The sequence below is a fragment of the Cryptomeria japonica genome, chromosome 5 (assembly GCF_030272615.1).
Source record: "Cryptomeria japonica chromosome 5, Sugi_1.0, whole genome shotgun sequence".
NCBI classification, from domain to species: domain Eukaryota; kingdom Viridiplantae; phylum Streptophyta; class Pinopsida; order Cupressales; family Cupressaceae; genus Cryptomeria; species Cryptomeria japonica.
Window position 1 is genome coordinate 474,951,516 of NC_081409.1, and position 20,658 is coordinate 474,972,173.

At 38.1% G+C, this 20,658-nt stretch overlaps 1 protein-coding gene across 3 annotated transcripts in view; it reads left to right on the forward strand.

Moving 5' to 3' along the window:
- The window catches only part of LOC131049864 (uncharacterized), a 268,522-nt gene that overhangs the window by 217,204 nt on the left and 30,660 nt on the right, over window positions 1-20,658 (forward strand). Inside the window, exons 11-12 of one of the 3 annotated variants that reach the window (XR_009106814.2) lie at window positions 6,284-6,403; window positions 8,274-8,988. Coding sequence is in view for 2 of the 3 variants with exons in the window: in XM_057983957.2 (XP_057839940.2) it covers window positions 6,284-6,403; window positions 6,699-6,779 (201 nt within the window). In the remaining variant the exon portion in view is untranslated. Of the gene's footprint in view, window positions 1-6,283; window positions 6,404-6,698; window positions 6,822-8,273; window positions 8,989-20,658 lie in introns of those variants that run through there. The other 2 variants (XM_057983957.2, XM_057983949.2) reach the window with 2 other exon arrangements.

A 20,658-nucleotide genomic window follows, 5' to 3' on the forward strand; every position in this document is an offset into this window, starting at 1 on the left:
TTCAAAACCCAAAACATCTACACACTGGTCAAAGAATTTTATTTAAACAAATTTGTCAGATTGTGCCAATCAGCAGTTGGCATCTTTCAATTTTTTAATCCACTTTTCAAGTTGGATGTGGGAATTCCTTTTGACTTCAATGATGAGGGTGGATCACATTACAAAGTTTGGGACCTAGGTGCAATTTGCAACCATGAGATATTTTTTCAAAATTGGAGCATTGATCAAATGCATACCCTTGGGCATCTTCTTTGGAAAAGAATGGATCAGATTTTCAGATTTCAGCTTGCTGATTGGTTGCAGATTAGTCACTTCACTTTATGGTATTGGAGACTGCTTGGAGGTGTTTTCCAGCCACTTTTGATTTATTTTTAAGCATCGGAATGCTTAAGTTTCATGCTTATACCTGGAAATTTCGTTGGTACTACTGTTGCCATCTATGTAGAGCACTTAAATCAGATTGCACTTCGTTGATTTCAATCATTTACAGCAATAGTTATTGTTTATTTCAGACCTTCCAAACTCAAGGAGTTCACCTTATGAAGGTTTGCGTTGTAAACTTTGACAGTTTACGTCCAAAGTTGGTCCAGGACAGTGAACTTCTTTATGCTATGGCTCATCTTTCAAAGAGACTTGGAGTTGTGACAATGAGCGTTAGCACTACTGCCCACTTTCTGATCAGCTTACACATGAGTTTAGATTCTGATCAGCATATGTGTTGGATGGTTCCATCAGGGCAGCAAATACGCTGTCATGGTTGAGGATTGATGGTAGAGATGAATTGATTAGAGTTGGCTTTCCAGCCACTCCCACACTCATGTCTCCTATGCATTTAGTGAGATTTCGGATTGTTTATAGCTGTCCGAGTTGTTCCACACTGTTTATGGTGACCTCTGACTTTGAGTAGTTTGATTTTGAGCACTTGCAGACGATGATGCAACCAACTGCAGGAGATCCTTTGGGTATGGTTAAGCTATTATCCACTACCACATGGGAGAGTTTGGGTGACTGCAGTCACTTCATAATGATAGTATGCATACTTCCAGATGATGATTGGTTGGCTGTAGTGAGTTTGGTTTGTTCGGGTACTTGATTTTCTGCCAATGAGACATGGAGGTTAAGTACTAGTGATACAATTTCAAGTGGCGACAATAGAGGCATTACTCGGTTGGTAGATTTCAAAGTAGTAATAGTGATTGATCTTCTTCATTTTGAGGACTTCATGAGGAGGTATGTGGATGATTATGGTTTTGAGCTGAGCAGATATATCTTTGAATTTCCCAAGATCATGTTAGTTACTGGGATTGTAGTTATGGTTCTCACCGGGTTGCCACAATAAGTGATGTTTCATGTTGTGATCAAAGTGGCACAATGTCAGCATGGTGGGTCCCTTTTGAGATTGATTTGGAACCCTAGGATCACTTGGGTTTGTAGTTCAGCAGTTGAGGATGAGAAAGCCAATGTTGGCTTACTGGGGTTTACTCCTATGATGTTCTAGTTTAGTTCTTTCAGAGAGCAATTTCTTGAGGAGTTGATGGAGATTGTGAATAAATGGTTGGAGGGCTATATCAGAAATTATGTTTCAAAGCAGCAAAAGGATTGGGTGAGATGGCTTCATTTGGGAGAGTATTGTTACAACTCTTCCTATCACATGTCAATTAGGATGTCTCCATTCACAAATTTGTATGTATGAGGCACCTAGCTTTGTTGATTTGACTTTTGGTGATACTAAAGAACCTCAAGCGAGGGATTTGTTACAACAAAGTCAGGATGTCATGAGATCCTTGAAGGACAATCTTCAACATGCTCAGAATCAACAGAAGATGTATGCTGATCGACATAGAATGGAACATACTTTTGAGGTTGGAGATATGGTCTACTTGAGGCTTCAACTATACCGATAGGCCACTCTCAAGAAGAGTGGAACAAAGAAGCTTAAGCCTTGCTTCTATGGACCCTTCAGAGGCACTAGGAAGATTGGTGAAGTGGCTTATGAGCTGGAGTTACCTAAAATCAGCAAGGTGCATATTGTTTTCCTTGTGTCATGCCTCAAGAAAGCACTTGGAAATAACGTCGTAACTTCATCAGATACACCTACCTTGGATAAGGAGGGACAATTGGTTTTGATTTCGAAGGCTATCATTGACTCCAGGGAACGTTCATTGAGGAGGAGGACTCTTAAGGAGTATTTGATCAAGTGGAAAAACCTACCAATGGAGGTTGCGACTTGGGAGAATGAACAGATTTTGCAGCATCCAACCTTGCTATTGCTTGAGGACAAGCAATTTTGGGGAGGGTGGACTGTAATGTCCTCTTCTCAGTTCTAGACTGATGGATGGAGTCTTAGCCTATTTGGGAAACCCGTAGGCTAACTAGAGACTAAATTAGGGTTTCTATCTTAAGGAAGGTTTTTAGAGGGGTGTTTGCAAGAGTTTTATAGTTTGCTCTCTTAATTCTTTCTGGGTTTTTTATGAGATTCAGGATGGTATAGCACGCATTCCAATCAAAGAAGATTTCTGAATTTACTATTTTTAGTAAATTGCGATAGCTGTTTGCTCTCTAGATTCTTTCTGGGTTTTTCATGAGCTTTAGGATGGTATGACGTGGATTCCAATCACATAAGATTTCTGAATTTACTAGTTTAAGTAAATTGCGATAGGTTGACGGTTGTTTGCTTTATAGGGTTTTTTTGGGTTTTTTGAGAGCTCTAGCATGGTTTGACATGCAAATTCTTCAGAGATGATTTCTGGACTTACTATTTTTAGTAAGTCATGACGACTGCTCAGATATGTTCAAATGGAGATTGGAGTCACTATTTTTAGTGATACAGTTATGTAGCAGAGTAACACTTGGGTTCTATTCTCAACAATCCTGTTCAACAGTGAACTCTCCAAGATTCTTGGAATCTATTTTTGGTAAATAAATAACTTTGGATATTTATTTAATATTATTTTCATATGACTTTACTTGGGCGATATTTAATATATTTTACTGAATGGAAATTCATATTTGGCATCCAGCTTTGGGAAAAAATAAAAAGAAGCAAAAGATATAAGTTATATTTTATTTCCCTAATGAGGGTGTCAACTTTGGAGGGAAAAGTGAATTCAAATTTTTGGGCTCAAGTCATAAATAAGACCATTCTCTCCTTCATTTGGTTATGCTAGAATTTGATAACGAAGTGTTGTTGAATTGCTTTCAGAGACTTGGCTTAGAGGTTGTGTGCCCTCCTAGCTCATCTTCAATTTCGAGTTTGAAAGATAACTCCTAGTTGATAGAGTGATCTCATTCAGAGATTACCAGTGGATTTCAAGAAGTTTGGTGTGATAAATTGGTGTAGAAACCGTACAGCTGACCTACATGTCTGCTCATTCTGGTTGGAGTTTTCATTCGATTTTTGTGGGTACGGATTCAAAAGTTTCATATGCTCTTGGCGCCCATTTGTTCAGACTTTGGTGGATTTTCGAGTGGTTGATTTCTTATTTCAAATCGAAGTTGCTGCTGTTTGCCCTAGTTTGATTTTCTGTTTTGGAGAGTGTGCCCTTGCTGATACCCCTCGGGTGGCGTGTTTCCTTGACCTTCCTTGGCCGCCTAGCTCTTGTGCTTCATCTACAATTTAGTGGAGCTGATTTGGTGGTGTTTTGACAGTGTTGTGAGCATTTTGGTATTTCTAGTGTGGCTGATTTTTCGGAAAATCAGAGTTCATTCTCCTTACTATAGGGCTGGTAACTTTGTCTTTGAATTTCTGATTTCAGTTTTCTCTTCCTTGCACAGTTAGCTTATGTAATAACTTGTTTAGTAGTACTAAACAATATTTTGTTCTCATTTCTGGAAGCTAACATTCCCCACTGGTGCAAGTGGAAGTGGCTGGTTATACCACCAAGTCTTTTTTTTTCAAGCTATTTTCGATTTTGTTGTATCTCGCGCTGAAAAGTGGAAGTGTTTGGTTATACCACCAAGTTTGTTGTTATGTTTCAGTATTCTTGTAATTCCCACTATACAAGTGGAAGTGGTTGCTTGTACGGCCAAGTTTGTTTTTCAAGCTTTCAATAAACTTGTAATCCTCCCACTGAACAAGTTGAAGTGGCTGGTCAAACCACCATCATGTAGTGCTTTCATTGTTTAAGCTTTCCTCCCACTGCATAAGTGGTTGAGATGTTTATTTGCTAATGCCTATGGGTGCTGAATGTTGTGCTAAAAATTAAAAAAAAATTCAAGGGGGACATTTCACTGGTGCCCCATGATCAGCCGTGTCTTTGATGCCTCCTTATCCTTCTTCAATATCCATGTTTTGATTGGAGGCCTAGGGCACATACTCTTAGAATGGTGCCTACTCCAACACCTTGTGCAAAAAAATATTTATTCTTCAATTTCAATAGATTGATCCCAAACACCACCTCCATAAAGCAATCAGATTGACTTCGGCAAGGGCCTAATGGATATAATTTTTATTCTTGCATACATTAAGGATTTACCATTTTCCATAGCCAACCCTAGCATCACTCTTAATTGTGCCCCAATTTGTCGCAAGCAATCCCCAACCATTACTCCAACGGTAAGTTGTAAAGTCGGATCCAATACGCTTCTTCTACAGAATCCATACTCCTCGGATTGAAGTTTTTCGTCCTTTTTTCTACATATACCAACTTATTCCCGCACTACCATGGAGAGTTCCTTAGAATTTCATCTCTATCTTCCTCATTCTCAAATTCTGCTGCAAAGAATTGTTTTGGCAAGAAACTAATCATCAGTTTTGGTACCCAATTTTCTGCCACCCATTCACTAATTTCCTTTTTGCCCAGATTTTCCCCCATGATTTTCTTCCAATTAATGCCCTTCGACTTAGGTCATCAGCCTCTGCATCTACCAGCACGGATACATCAATTTCCATGCCCTCTTGACCAAGACTGCCCCCTATGTATATTTTCACCTGGGTCTGACGAAACTCAAGCATTTTTTGCATACTTGTGCTATTTATAATGTGCCTCTCTTGTGGCATTTTTGATGACATGGTAGCAAAAGCATTTTTTTTCGTGTGTGTGAAATGAATGATGGAAAACTATATCCATGATTGTTGGCCGTTTTAACAATTGCTAACTGGGTGATGTTTATGTTGCATTTTTATTCAAATCGCATGTATGTAGTCATTTCAGTTGACTTGGTGGCACTCTTACTTGGAAATGCCTCACCAAAGCCATATCCCTTCTCAGACAAAACTTAATGCTGGCCAGACCTAATGGCATCATAGTGAACCTCTTGCCACGAATTCCAGTGAACATTGACTTTTGAACATTTGTGATCTGAATGGATTTATTGTTGTTGGACAGTCTATCTAGTACCATATAATTTGTTATTGTTTGATTTCTATCTTTCTGAAGTTGATGAATAAATTTTACTTTTTACTTTTTCAGTCTTTTTCCTTCCTATACAGACAGGTTATATTAAAAGATGGGTTACTATTAAATTCCAAGACTACGCCATAAATAGATAATTGAATTGCATGAGACCAGCTCAAACCCAGACAAATTTGTAATTGCAATAATGGTGGAAAATGAAAAAGAAATATGACTATAGTTGATAAGTGATAATCAATATGTTTATTCCATTTAAGCTAGTTTTCTTAAGAAAGAAAGTCACGTGACAGTTGGTATCACAAAGGCACTCAATGCCATTTACAAGAGACGATTAGCAAACATACTATATGTGCAGTACTTGAACATACTACAATTGCGACCTCATGATACAGAATATTCAGTTTAGCGTTGAAATGTAAGAGCCTAATGAACAAGTGTTGAAAACAATGGAAAGCAATTTGAGTAATGTCCAGAAGCAATTCATCTTCTGAAGAACATATAGAGTTGAGTCATTTGCAATCGTCCTACAATATGTTTATGCCGGAAGAGTAAATTTGCATTGATCCATAATTATTTTGATGGAAGTTATACAAGGAATAATTGAAATATTTTTGTATGAGTCAACTGAAAGTGATTTAGATTGTAAAAAAGATGATTATTTTTTTAATGTTTTAGTATGGAAAAATTATCTCATGAGAATTATTTATATGAATTTTCTTTACAATCTTGGTTTCAATTAAAATTTACATGGTATACATGTAGTAATGAATTATATTTCTCTTTGCAATAGATAGTACAGGTAACATGCTTCTTGTTATGTAAACCTCAATTTCAAAATCATAGAAAAATGTTAAGAATATAAAGTATAGGGTGCTTTAGATTGATGATATATGTTTTTTTGTTGTCCTGAACTGGTTTATGTGTGACAGGTTATAAGGACTCAAAAGGAGCCATTGCTATGGACACTGTGGGACAAGTTTGAAATGGACTGTGTTGGGATGTCTTTGCAGACATTTATTGCTGAATTCAAGCAGGAACATGGACTTGATGTAAGAGTAATTCTTTTTCCATCATATTTTGTATGATTTGACTCTGGATGGATGTAGTGAAAATTCCTTTTTTCAAAACTCTGATATAATATGCATTGTTATCTTTTTTATTTTATTGTAGTTTTAGCAATATTTCAAGGTTACCAAATCCTCTCTTTTACTCAGTCATAATACTAAAATTACAATTCAATATAAATGATATCTCTATCTAGCATGGGGGACAGAAGGGTGAGGAAGAGGGTTATGGTCCAGCAAATCAATGAAATTCCCTGACAGGGTGGTGTCTTCAATGCAGGCGTTTAATAATTTGCACACTATATATACAGTATACACATACATAGAGGGTGCTGTGGGAGGGTGTTGGTCCAGCAAATAAATGGAACTCCCCTATGGATAGCCAGGGCAATGTCTTGATTTTGAATGCAAGCATTTTAGAATTTTTGAGAGAGAGAGAGAGAGAAATGTTCAGGAAATCAATAGAACTCCCTGTTAGTATTATGTTCGTCTTTTGCAAGACAATACAAAATGGAACAGTATGCAAGTTAAAACCTCTTTAAGTTTGGAGGGGAAACTCCTTGACATCTAAACTAAACTTAAATCTAAGCTATATTAGGAACTGGAGACAAACTTTGTATGGTTTGAATCTCATCCGAAATGGAGACACTTTGAGTTTTGCATTGTTGATATACAAGTGGAGAAGAACCAGCCAAAGTTTGACGTTTGGGAACACCCCATGAACTATAAGGGACAGTGCAACAACACTAGCTTCTGCCTTGACCTCATTAGATTTACGTCTGGACCATGGTTCCTTGGTGTATGTAATAATCACTTTATGGGCCAAATAATGATGAATACTTGCCATAAAGTGCTGATAAATTAATTTAACAATGCTGATTACAACAACTGGGCAATACAATGGTACATTCACTTAAAATCTCATTACCAACTACCAGGATTAAACACTAACATGGAAAATACATCAAAGTACCTTGATTAGGAGCATGAAGGAGAACATTACAGGTCTGCTATAACAGAAGCAAGAGTTGCAGGACTGTCTCAGCCCTGTCAAATGGCAAGTTTGCTACTTAACTCCTTCAAATCATGGCCAATGTGACCATGCTTTCCACCACTTCAAGTCAAATGCGGGGAAGTACAGCACTAATCAAACAACTTCCAATCACACCCAGCTGCACTAAATTTTATTGCAAGACGCGGGAATAATAAATAGCAGGTCTGAAACAACAATGATGACTCCTCTCACCTATGCCAACCTTGCATTAAACAACACCAACTGTTATCAACTGTGAAATACCTTGGAGGGGATGATGGTAATATGCTACTATGGGCCAGGGAATAGATGTTTACTCACTGTAATCAACTACTGAGCAGGTATGTAGCTTATTCAGCACTAGAGAGAATGCCAATCAGCATGAGAACACTCCAAACCACTCCAAAGTGATCAAAAGTCGAAGACATACCTATAGACACCTCTTCTGTAATGTCCCCTTCTCCTTAGTTTGCAAACATTCGCGGGATTGGCCTGTCATTTGACCCTCGTAGGCCAAAGAGTTTGATCAGGGGGTCGATTCGGCAATGATTTGTGGCTTCACATTTTGTGTCTACTTGATTCTATGGTGAAATAAGGAGATTACACGTATTATGAGACGTGTGCACTTTAATTATAATATAATAATATTTTAAAGTGCAATTAAATTAATTAATGTGTAATAAAATAATAAAGTGTAGCAAAAGAATATGAGAAGAATCATCTAGAAGGAACCAATTGATTGGAGGAGAAAAAAATAAATAGAGGAGGTTGGTTCGTTGTTCATCATTGGTTGTTTGACTTTGGATATCTTCTCTTGTGTAGACTTGTGGAGCCAAGGGTTTCTGCAGACTAATAATTTGGGAACGAAAACACCCTATGATTTGCATAATTGAGGAGGTGAAAGATCTTTCGAGGGGTTGCAGCTGAGAATGGGAGACAACTCAGTCTTTCATATTGTGCCTAATGAGTTTTTTTGCATCTTCATGGTATATTCAGCTTATCATAATGGATGCCCTAAATGCATCAATTTCCATTGAAGAAGGAAGGCAATTTCATTGAAGATCATTTGGAGGTGAAAACTAGGTGAAAGCTGATTAAATTGCAGATCTGAGACAAATCGGGTTTCACCCACCAAACCCACGATTTGGTTCTTTTTTCATCATTGGAGCATTACATCATACATTGGAGGACAGTGCTAGTATTGGTGATGAAGGGCGATGCTTTTAGGAGTATTTTGAAGGAGCAATAAGAAGAAATCAGTGTCAAAACAGGTCTGAAGACAATTCGTATCAGACTCCCATTTCCTACGAATGTGCTCCTAGTCTTCCATCTTGGCATCGTATCTCACCAAGGAAGATAGCCACACTTGAGAAGAGGAGGTGATCATTGTAGGAGAGAAGGTAAAGACTCAGCAGCTGATAATTATTTATTCAGACCTCATTATTGCAGCAGGGGCGATTCTGAGACAAATACGACTTGGCAGATTGGAGGCTTCAAAATTCATTATATTGCTTGCTTCTTCAACTATCAGGCTAAGGTGATTTCCTTCAGGTTCTTTTGGCATCATTCTATGTACTTTTCAGATAGTTTGTAATGTTCATGGCTGTCACATGTCCTCAGAATTTCTGAGTAATGAATGTCAACAGTTTTGGTCATTAGTAAGGACATTGTAAAGTTTATTTGATCATTGTCTTTTGGAATAAAAGGAGGAATAAGGTTGCATCCTAATTTTTATGTTGATTGAAGGTTTCATGGCAATTCTTTGATGAAATGTCAGCTAGTTGTAGATATATGTTATGTGTCCAAATGAATGCAATGACATCATGAATTAGTTGCATAATCATCATAGGCGATTATTCTATCAATTAGAAGTTGTTTGCTAGTCATCCATTGATCTTAAACAAGTCTAAAAACTCTGAGACAGCAAAACAGCATAACACACAAATTACATAAACCGCATAATATGCAGTTTGACAGCCAACTGTTAGCAAATATTCCTTGCATTTTCAGTCTATCTACTGCAGGGGATATTTGATATACACACTTCAAACTCATGATTCACTTCGGTATTGAGGATGCAGGTCTGATAATATGCTACAGAAGTGGAATCTTTCATTGAAAGCACCTCCAAAACCAATTTAAACTCCACCTAGGAGTGACTAACTGTTCCCAACACATCCAACTCCTCCAAATAGCCCCTCCAGATAGCAGAAAATTGATAACCATGCTAATAATATATTTTCAGTCATGCACCTCTCAATGGGCTCCTGGAATAAAGGTTAGCTAGCTGAGAGTGTCTATAACTCTTCAAATTCTCATTCATTCAATAGACAAAGGCCTAAATACATTAGCTAATACCAAGGCGCCTCCAACATGCAAGAAAACCTCAAAAATGTTAGTTGCTTCAGCCTAGAAAGTCTTCAAGCCATACTTCAGGCAACCTACAATGAGGAACGGCCTCTTCTAGGGATCTGTGCCAGCAACAACTTACAACTTGTGATTGCGTAGGGAAAACAATTAGCATGCTTACAGCTTACAGTAATATGGATGTGTAAGTCTTGCTTTAGGATCTACTAGGCCAAGGGGGTAACTATCTATAATCAAAAATCCAATTGAGGGTGATAATACAAATTGTGAGCATGCTAAGCACCTCGGGGTGGGCCACTACTATCCTATGGCATCAGAGGATGGAGACATCTTGGGAAGGCAAGGCTCATCTCTATGCAACCCAAGGTGTTTCAAACCCACAGGGTTAGTCTATACTACCATATCATGTGTTGTGCCCACCACTCATAGCTAATGGGGTGGGTGGGAGTGATTTTTGGTCCCTTGTTGCTCTAGCTATGGGTGAGTGAGAGGACAAAAGGGGGTTGGGGAGAAGGGCAAAATCTCATTATCTCAGCGACTCACCAGATCTTTGCCCAAGCCATACAGCAGCTTGTGGAAACTTGTTCACATGGTACATGAAATCATCTAGAAGTTATGTCCACATAAGAAAACAACTTCATAAAACAATTTCTAGTGAATATAGAATTACAATCATTTACCATGATTTTTGGGATGTAATGCAACTTCTAACTGTGTCTATATAGGCTTTTGCTAATTTGCTATCCATGAAGGGATGGGATAAGGCACAAAAAGAACATGTTTAGTAAGCTTGCCCAATACCATCAAGATGACATTTTCTTCCTATTTGACTTGGGTAACCTTGTGATGAAGTCCATCAAAATCTCTTTCCACCATTGTGATGGAATGGATAATGGTTAGAGAAGGCCCAAAGTCTTGATCGTCTACCCTTTGGTCTTTTGGAAAAGCAATCATTTTGATACCGTCTCTATACATCTTTGAGACCCTTTCAAAAGAGGTCATGTTTGACATGATGCTAGGTTTTAAAAAATGAAATTGTCCCCCCATTCTAAATGAGTGCGGCTCCCCCAGGACTTTATTTTGCAAACAAAAGTCAATTCTTATACCATAAGGTGCTATTAGAATATTAAAATAATGTTAATTTTAGTATTAATGCTCAATAGTGTATATTCTATTTTTGTAAGATCTTCTACGATCTTCTCAACAGTTTCTTATTAGAAACTTGCTATTCTTGTAAATACTCTTGTATTATTTATGAGCATCTTGCTCATTCTGTAAATGAATCAATTCTTTGAAATCCATTGCATGTCTCGCACTACTTTATGGTATCAGAGCTTGAATAAAGAATTTGTGAATTCTTTTCCGAGATTTTTCAGGCCTCTTAGTTTTGCTGCAGATTTTCGAATTTTTTTTTTGTGTTCAAAAGTCCGTTTTGGACTGTGTTTATGCCCTGTAACGGGATTCTTCTTGTTTGTGTCTGTCTGGCAAGGGTTTTTGGCGCGGTACAGACCTGCTATTTTTTTTGCAACCTGCAACTTGGTCAAACCCGTGTTTTTTTGACTTTCGGCTAGGGTTTTGACCCTCCAGATTCAATCGAAATTTTTTTTTGAGTACAGATTCGTGGTGGGTTTTTCGAGATCTCAATTGGGTCGTCGTCAAAATTTTCTGGGTGCCTTGATTTTCGTGCCTCAATTTTCGAGCCAATGGATCCAGACTCCGACAGCAGATTCCTTTTGGGTTTTTCGCAAGGATTTTTGGGTCAGTCGGAAACTTTTTCTTGAAACTCATTCTAGCCGTACTTCATTTTTTGAAGTCTGTACCTGCATCTGCCTCTGTTTTTGCAGTGGGATTCAAAATTTTTGAATTATGTGCCAGCACCTCTTCTCAGTTTTTTAGTTTTCCATGCATTGGGAAACGTGCAAGATGGTGTCATTGACCAACTTGATGTTGGAAGGCAGTCAGTGATTTAATGGGAAAAATTATAACACTTGGAAGCAGCGCATGTGCATTGAACCTTGTACCTCAGGTTTTGTGCACTTAGCATCTTCTCAGTACCTTGTTTTTTGTGCCTCGAAAAGAGTGAAGATGGCTTATGGGCATCGATGTTTGTTTCGGTTTTTAATATTTTTTTACCTGAAAAAAATTCTGATGGGTTTTAATATTTTTTTCCCTTGAAAAAATGTGGGTTTTAATAATTTTGTCCTAAAAAATTATCTGTGGGTTTTTAAATATTTTTTGTCCCTGTAAAAAAAAAATCATGGGAGGTTTTATGATTCTCCTCCTGGTGCTCCTGTTCCTGATCCCGAGTCTCTTCCAGCTCCTCCAAATGTTAGCACTTCTACTCTCCGACATAAATGGTGGGCCAAGACCATTGGTGATCTCAGGGATACTGAGCTCATTGAGGGTAGAACCTCCCGTAATAAGAGCAAACAATAGCATACAGTCAATTTTGCTCTCATGGCTAACATACACAGTGTTTTTGAGCCTCAGACATATTCAGAGGCTAAAGGTATACCTGAGTGGGAACAGGCTATGGAAGCTGAGTTCCAGAGTCTTCAGAAGAATCACACTTGGGCCGTTTCTGATCTTCCTTCAGGGAAGAAGCCCATTAGCTGCAAATGGGTGTACAAAGTAAAATACAAAGCTGATGGAACCCTAGACAAGTGTAAGGCTCGACTTGTTGCTCGTGGGTTCTCACAGAAAGAAGGCATTGACTACGAGGAGACTTTTGCTCCTACAGCCAAAATGAGTACCATAGGGGGGGTGAATCAGTATCTAACTGGTTGATAGATTTTCTTAACTTAAAACATGTAGAGCATGTTATTACTGTGTACCGGTAAGCAGAAAGTAATGCAATAAACAGAGATAAAACAACCACATGAAAAACACACCATAACACAAGGATTTAACGAGGAAACCCGGTGTGGGAAAGACCTCGGTGGGATTTGTGACCCACAATATTCACTTACTGGCCAATAAGAGAATATTACTGCTACAAGAGGGGCCTGCACATGCAGGAAGGTGAACTGCCTAAAGCTCACTGCTCAAATACAAAATGGGAAGTCTCACTGACTTACAAAATGGATTGTATAAATCCAATGTCTTGTACTGCTTCAAAATAGCATCTATAATGCCAGATCCAGTACCGGTTTCTGCTCTGCTTCTTACATAAACCCTTAACCTATAATTCGCATAATAGGTATGCCTTATTTCGCCTAATTACATTCGTCTTCCTTACTTTATTACTTCCTTACAAAATGTTCTATAATGATCTCTCTTATATAAGACTCATTTTACAACTTGCCAAGTCGGCTTACAATGATTTTTACAAATAATAAACAAAATATATTACAACAAAAATCCTATCGGCCTCTGTGCCGGTATGCTACTTTTCACTGCCGATGCCGGTGACCTGTGTGCCGGTGTAGAGTCTGATTTTGCTAGTGCCGGTGGAATGCCTTGCCGGTGTCATAGGATTGTAAGGTTGCCATCAATGACAAAACCTTCAATCACCTACAATGTCTCATTGGAGTGTGCATATGCCAACAATATGTGATACAAAGAATTTTAATAAAATGGAGATTTTATTAAAATTCAAATGTAATGAAAATATTCATTATAGGGATTATTTGGCATAGTCAAGGTGCACATTGATCGCAAGGAGTGTATAATGTCCCATTTTTAAGCATCAACTATTTCTAGAAGTTATCCTATGACTTTGGTCCTTGGAGGCTAACATTGTGATTAGAGTGTTAGTTTTACTCCCAGATTAATAATAAGAAACAGTTGTAGATTTATAACTAGAATTGAATTAATTTCTGTTAGGTTTTTCAACTTAGTGAATGACAGAGTGCAATCAAAATAGATGTAAAATGAGACAAGACAACATTACCCTGGGAAAACCTCTTATGAGGAAAAACCCAGCAAGAATAGATCCTCAGATCTGATTATGAATTAGACAATATTCTGATTACAACACTTATCTCTTTAGGAGGTCTGATATGGCCACACTTTAGGGCTGATATAGATGGCAGATCAGTATCAGGTCTGCACCTCAGATCTGCACTCTTGTCTCCATCAAACAGCAAGCTGATCTGCACTTTTGATGTCTAACTCTTGACAGCAGTTCGCCCCTTTTACTGGAGATGATCACACCTAACGTTTTACCCCTTGACAGCAGATGTGAATCGCTTTATGCACAGCAGATGACTGACTAAGTTCGCTATACTTCAGAGCAGATTCGCATGTGAGAGAGAAGATATATTATTTTGTAAATGAGGTCAAGTTGTTCTTTATTTATATGAGGCGAGGGACCTATTTAAGGTCGGCTTGACATCAATTCTTTTATTCCTTTTTTTGTGCGAATTGTCTTTTGTAATATAGGGTCGGCACTATTAGAGGGAACACATTTCCCTTAGGGTGGCGTGAGTTATAAGGTCGGTCTTATTAGAGAGTGGCGTGAGAAGGGCCCAGCCCTAAAGGATACACGTTATCCTTAGAAGAGATAAAGGGCCCAGCCCTTAAGGGCGGATTCCAATGTTGCCTTAGGCAATTGGAATCCGCTCTTCACCCTAATTAAAACTACCACTCCCTCTTAATTAGGGAGAAGAGATAATAATCAGAATATCACTATCTTCCATCTTGCACACAAGCAAAGAATGGATTACATAATCAGAACCCAGTAGACTTCCATCTTGCACACAAGCATAGAATGGAATTACATAACAAAAATATTCCATTTGGCACACAAGCATAGACTGGAGCCACCTTACATTGCCCGCAGAGGGTGGCGAGGATCTTTTCTACCATCTTACATTGCCCGCAGAGGATGGTAACAATCTAAGTCACCAAGTTCGGCCGAATTTCATCCTTGAAGTTCGAAATTCGCCGAACTTAAAATTTTTTTTTTTTTTGTTGAAATTCGCTGAACTTCAAAATTTTTTTTTTTGGCCTTCTTCTTCTGTTTATATTTTTTAAACACATCTTCAGTCTGTCGTGAGTTGCGGTCTGCAGGAGAAGTAGTTGCGGACCTGTGATAGTCGCAGCCTGCAGGAGAAGTTCGCTTGCAATTTTTGCTTGTCGTTCGTGCCCTAGCATATGTTTCCTATGGTTTATATTTTATAAATAAGTCATCTTTTTGTAACGATTTCAAATCTATTTATCAATGTTAAACTATTTAGGCAATTTTATAGATATATTACATATATTTACTAAAACAATTTAAAAATTACATATGGCGAATTTAATTGGAATTTTATACATTTCGAATTATTCCCTCATCAAACTTCATTCGAATTTCAAAGTTGTCGAACTTCGAATTCGAATTCGAACCTGGTGACTTAGGTAACAATTACTCTTCTCCTTGAGAAGACTACCACCTTACATTGTCTGCAGAGGGTGGTTGATGCAACACAATGCATTACTGAGGTTGAGACTCCCTCTCAACCAAGGTTTCATTTTCCGAAATGCCAAGCCTGTCTCTGAAGTACACAAACTTCACCTTGGATAGAGGCTTGGTAAGGATATCTGCAATCTGATCATCAGAACTGACATACTTCAGCTGAATAGCGCCTCTTTGCACCATATCCCGAATGAAGTGATAATGAGTTTCCACATGTTTTGACCTGTCATGGAACACTGGGTTGACTGACATCTTTATGCAACTCTGATTATCACAATGAATGACTGTGGGTTTCTAGGGTTGTCCAAACAACCCAGCAAGAAGTTTACGAAGCCATACTGCTTCCCTAGAAGCAACACTTGCTGCAATGTACTTAGCTTCAGCTGTACTTAGTGCCACTGAGGACTGTTTTCTGCAAGCCCAAGAAATCACTGCAGATCCTAAGTTGAAGCAGATGCCTGAAGTACTTTTCCTATCTTTTACACTTCCTGCCCAATCTGCATCTGAGTAACCTTCCAGGGTTATTGGAGCTTTCATTGGATACTTTAGCCCAAAGCCAACTGAGCCTCGCAAGTATCTCAGGATGTGTTTGGCTGCAACAAGGTGAACATGTTTAGGCATGCTCATGAACTGGCTGAGAGCATCCACTGCATAGCATATATCTAGTCTAGTGTTAACTAGATACATCAATGATCCAATCAACTGTCTGTACTCAGATGGATTTGCAAAATCAGAGTTAGCTGCAGAAACACTCAACTTCTTTAAGTTAGATTCCATAGGAGTAGCCATAGGTTTACAATCCATCATTCTAAATCTTTTCAGAATATCAATAGTATACTTTCCTTGACTTAAGAAAATTTCGTTAGATCTTTGCCATACTTCTAGACCTAGAAAATAATGCATTAGACCTAAATCCTTTATTTCAAATTCTGAAGCTAATTCTTTCTTACATCTAATAATGAGTTCATCTTTACCAGTAAGAAATAAATCATTCACATATAGAACCAGAATTAGCATTTCATCATTAGATAATTTAAAGTAAATGTTAGAATCAGCATTATTCTTACAAAACCCTAAACTTATCAAGTACTTATCAATTCTTTCATACCAAGCTCGAGGGGCTTGTTTGAGGCCATATAGTGCTTTCTTTAATCTGCAAACATGAGTTTCTCTTTCATGAATCTTATTACCCTCACGTTGTTCAATATAGACTTCTTCCTCAATGACACCATTAAGGAAGGCAGTCTTAACATCCATTTGATGTAGCTTCCAACCTTTAGCTGCAGCAATGGCTATTATAGTTCTAATAGAAGTATATCTAGCAACAGGAGCAAATGTTTCTTCATAATCTATGCCTTCCTTTTGAGAAAAATCACGAGCTACAAATCTAGCTTTATATTTCTCAATACTACCATCAACATTATGTTTAATTTTAAATAACCATTTAGAGGAAACAACAGACTTACCTTTAGGTCTAGGCACAATATCCCAGACATCATTCTTGATGATTGGCTGATATTCTTCATCCATGGCTAACTTCCAGGCATGATGGTTCAGGGCTTCTTCAACATTGCATGGCTCAGACTCAATGAGATTGTTCATCAAAGCATCATAGTTGGAGAATACTTGAGGTCTCTTGCTTTCTCTGAAGGTACCACTAGGGGTTGCAAATCGTTTAGCTTCTTTAATGGTGTTTCTCACCCAAAGTGGCCTCTTTTTGCTAACAACAATGTCACCAAGTACATCCGTGGGATTCATAGGCTCAGGTGGATCATCATGCACTTCTTGAGGTGGAGGCACAACAAAATCTCTTCGAATCTCAAGGTTAGTATCAACATTCATATCTTGATTATCATTAGCCTCATCAATAACAGGAGAACCTTTTGACTTCTTAAATGCAATATCTTCTTCAAAAATAACATCCCTACTTACCTCAACATACCTTTGACCTGAGATGTAAATCTTGAAGGTTTTGGAGGATTCACTGTATCCAACTAGCATCCCCTTCTTTCCAGAAGGCTCCAACTTAGTTCGCTTTTCTTTAGGCACATGGACATACACAGGACTTCCAAAAATTCTCAAGTGGTTGATGTCAGGTTTGGATCCTGTGAAGGCTTCTTCAGGAGTCATATTCTTTAGAACATAGTGGGGACATCTATTCTGAATATATACTGTTGTTCTAGAAGCCTCAACCCAAAGAAAAGTCTGCAAGTCTTGATCATGGATCATAGCCTTTGCAGCCTCAACAATAGTCCTATTCTTTCTTTCAGCAACTCCACTTTTCTGAGGATTGTAGGGAACACAAAACTCCCTCTTAATTCCTAACTCAACACAAAACTCAGAAAAACTGCCAGAGGTATACTCACCTCCATTGTCAGACCTTAAACATTTAATTCTTTTACCAGAAATGTTTTCAGCCAATGCCTTAAATTCTTTAAATTTACTTAAGGCTTCATCAGATTCTTTAGTCTTTAAGAAATAAATCCAAGTTTTCCTAGAGAAATCATTTATGAAGATCACATAGTAGAGACAACCACTAGGAGAAGCTACAGACATAGGTCCACATAAATCAGAATGAACAAGTTCTAATTTTTCTTTAGCTCTACTTTCACTTCTATGAAAAGAACTTTTAACATTTTTACCCATAGCACAACCTTTACAAGTATCATCATGAAATTGACTGAGTTTAGGCATACCTTTAACTATCCTTTCGAGGGAAGAGAGAGCTTGAAAGTGTAAGTGTCCAAGCCTTCGATGCCATAGCTCACAGGATTCAGGGGCCTCATTAATGAGAGCTTGAACGGGGTTAGTGGAGAGCTTATACAAACTATCATATCTATTTCCAATAACACGAGCAGATTTAAAACTAGATTTCTTAGGCCAAGCAATGACTTTACCCTCAGAAAATGCTACTTGATAACCTTTATCTTCTAGAGCGAAAATAGAGATTAAGTTTCTTTTAATTCCAAGAACAAATAAGATATCACTAAGGTGAAGTGAAATACCAGAATTTAAATTTAAAGAGGTAGTGTCAGAACCTCTTACCGAATATCGAGCATCATCACCAATTACCACATGTAGACTGGTATCCTTTTCTACTAAGTTTGAAAGATGCTCACGATAGCCTGTGATGTGTGTAGAAGCACCACTGTCAATCAGCCATGTGTTACTATCTGAGGGTATGCTGCTTGACAAGGCATAAATGAATAAGAAGTCTTCATTTTGTTATGAGACCTCATTTAGGTTGGCTTCCCTTTGCGTGGGTTCATTCTGACATTCTCTAGCATAGTGACCATATTTGTCACATCGAACACGAGAGAGATCTCTTGGCTTCTTCCAAGAATTCTGAGAGCTGGGTGGTCTAAATTCTCTATGCCTCTTAGGATTATTCTTCTTCCAATTATCACCTTTCTTGCATTGGGTTGCAAGCATATGTTGATCATCCACTTGAGGACTCGTGAGTTTTCCTCTTGTGGCAAAGCAAGATTCTTCATGAAGGCAATCGTTCCGAAGACGATCAAAGGTTGGGAATTCAGATCTCCCACTTATGGATTGAATGAAGGAATCCCATGAATCTAGGAGACCATTCAATGAGATCATGACAATGTTCTTGTCTTCTATGTTATGACCAATTGAGCCTAGTTGATCCTTTAGTTCAGAGATCTTCATGAAATAAGACATAATTGAATCTTCCTTTGCCATTTTAATGTGAAGTAATTGTTGCCTTAATGCAATTGCTCTACTGAGGTTATTGATTTCATAAGTACCTTCTAGATGATTGAATCTCTCTGGCTATAGTGAATTTGGAGATAGAGGTGACAAGGTGATCTCTGACTGAATCAATGATGAGCTTTCTGGCTTTGAGGGCATTCCTTTTAAACTACTTTAGTTCTTCTTGATCTATTGGTGCAGTCAGTTCTTTGTCTTGCACAAACTGAAGGAGATCATCTTCCTCAAGAGCAAGTAGGATGCGAACCTTCGAGGCAGCAAAGTTAAGTGCCCCTTCGAGCCTATCTTCAACTTTCAGCCTTGTCATTGTTTTGACTGAAAATGAAACAGAAAATTGGAAATAAAAGACTATTGAAATCTAAAAGTTAATATATAACCTTGGGCTTTGAGATGATGTTAGTTTTACTTTCAGATTAATAATAAGAAACAGAAAGTAGATTTATAACTAGAATTGAATTAATTTCTGTTAGGTTTTTCAACTTAGTGAATGACAGAGAGCAATCAAAATAGATGTAAAATGAGACAAGACAACATTACCTTGGGAAAACCTCTTATGAGGAAAAACCCAACAAGAATAGATCCTCAGATCTGATTATGAATTAGACAATATTCTGATTACAACACTTATCTCTTTAGGTAGTCTGATATGGCCACACTTTAGGGCTGATATAGATGGCAGATCAGTATTAGGTCTGCACCCTAGATCTGCACTCTTGTCTCCATCAAACAGCAAGCTGATCTGCACTTTTGATGTCTAACTCTTGACAACAGTTCGCCCCTTTTATTGGAGATGATCACACCTAACGTTTTATCCCTTGATAGAAGATGTGAATCGCTTTATGCACAGCAGATGACTGACTAAGTTCGCTATACTTCAGAGCAGATTCGCATTTGAGAGAGAAGATATATTATTTTGTAAATGAGGTCAAGTTGTTCTTTATTTATATGTGGCGAGGGACCTATTTAAGGTCGGCTTGACATCAATTCTTTTATTCCTTTTTTTGTGCGAATTGTCTTTTGTAATATAGGGTTGGCCCTATTAGAGGGAACATGTTTCCCTTAGGGTGGCCTGAGTTATAAGGTCGGTCTTATTAGAGAGGTGTGAGAAGGGCTCAGCCCTAAAGGATACACGTTATCCTTAGAAGAGATAAAGGGCCCAGCCCTTAAGGGCGGATTCCAATGTTGCCTTAGGCAATTGGAATCCACTCTTCACCCTAATTAAAACTAACATACAGGACTTGTTGATGTGTTTTTTATGACACCTCAAACACAAAATAAATACCAAGTATTTTATCCTCTCTTGAATGCTAAACTATGTGATCATACGAGGTGACTTCAAGGTTTCTATTGTCAGGGCTTGACGTGTGGATATTGTTGGAATCACAAGGGGACTTATGTTGAACATGAATGCTGTCGAAACATGAAGTTTTTACTTGATTTGAAAAAAAAGACAAGGGATTGAGGGTTTAGAGAAATCTAATCTACTCCTGGAGATCAATGATAGCATTGGATCATGCTTGGATGGACGCATTCCTTAAACCGAGCTTTGCTTCGCCATATGTTGCCAACAACTACACAAAACCGATGCAATCGTCCAAGGGAAATGAAAGGTTTTCATAGCATGAACATTCACCCAAATACCCAATACAGTGGTGCAACTTGAATAAACATATCCACAATTGAACTTAGCACATCTTGATATTCAGGTTA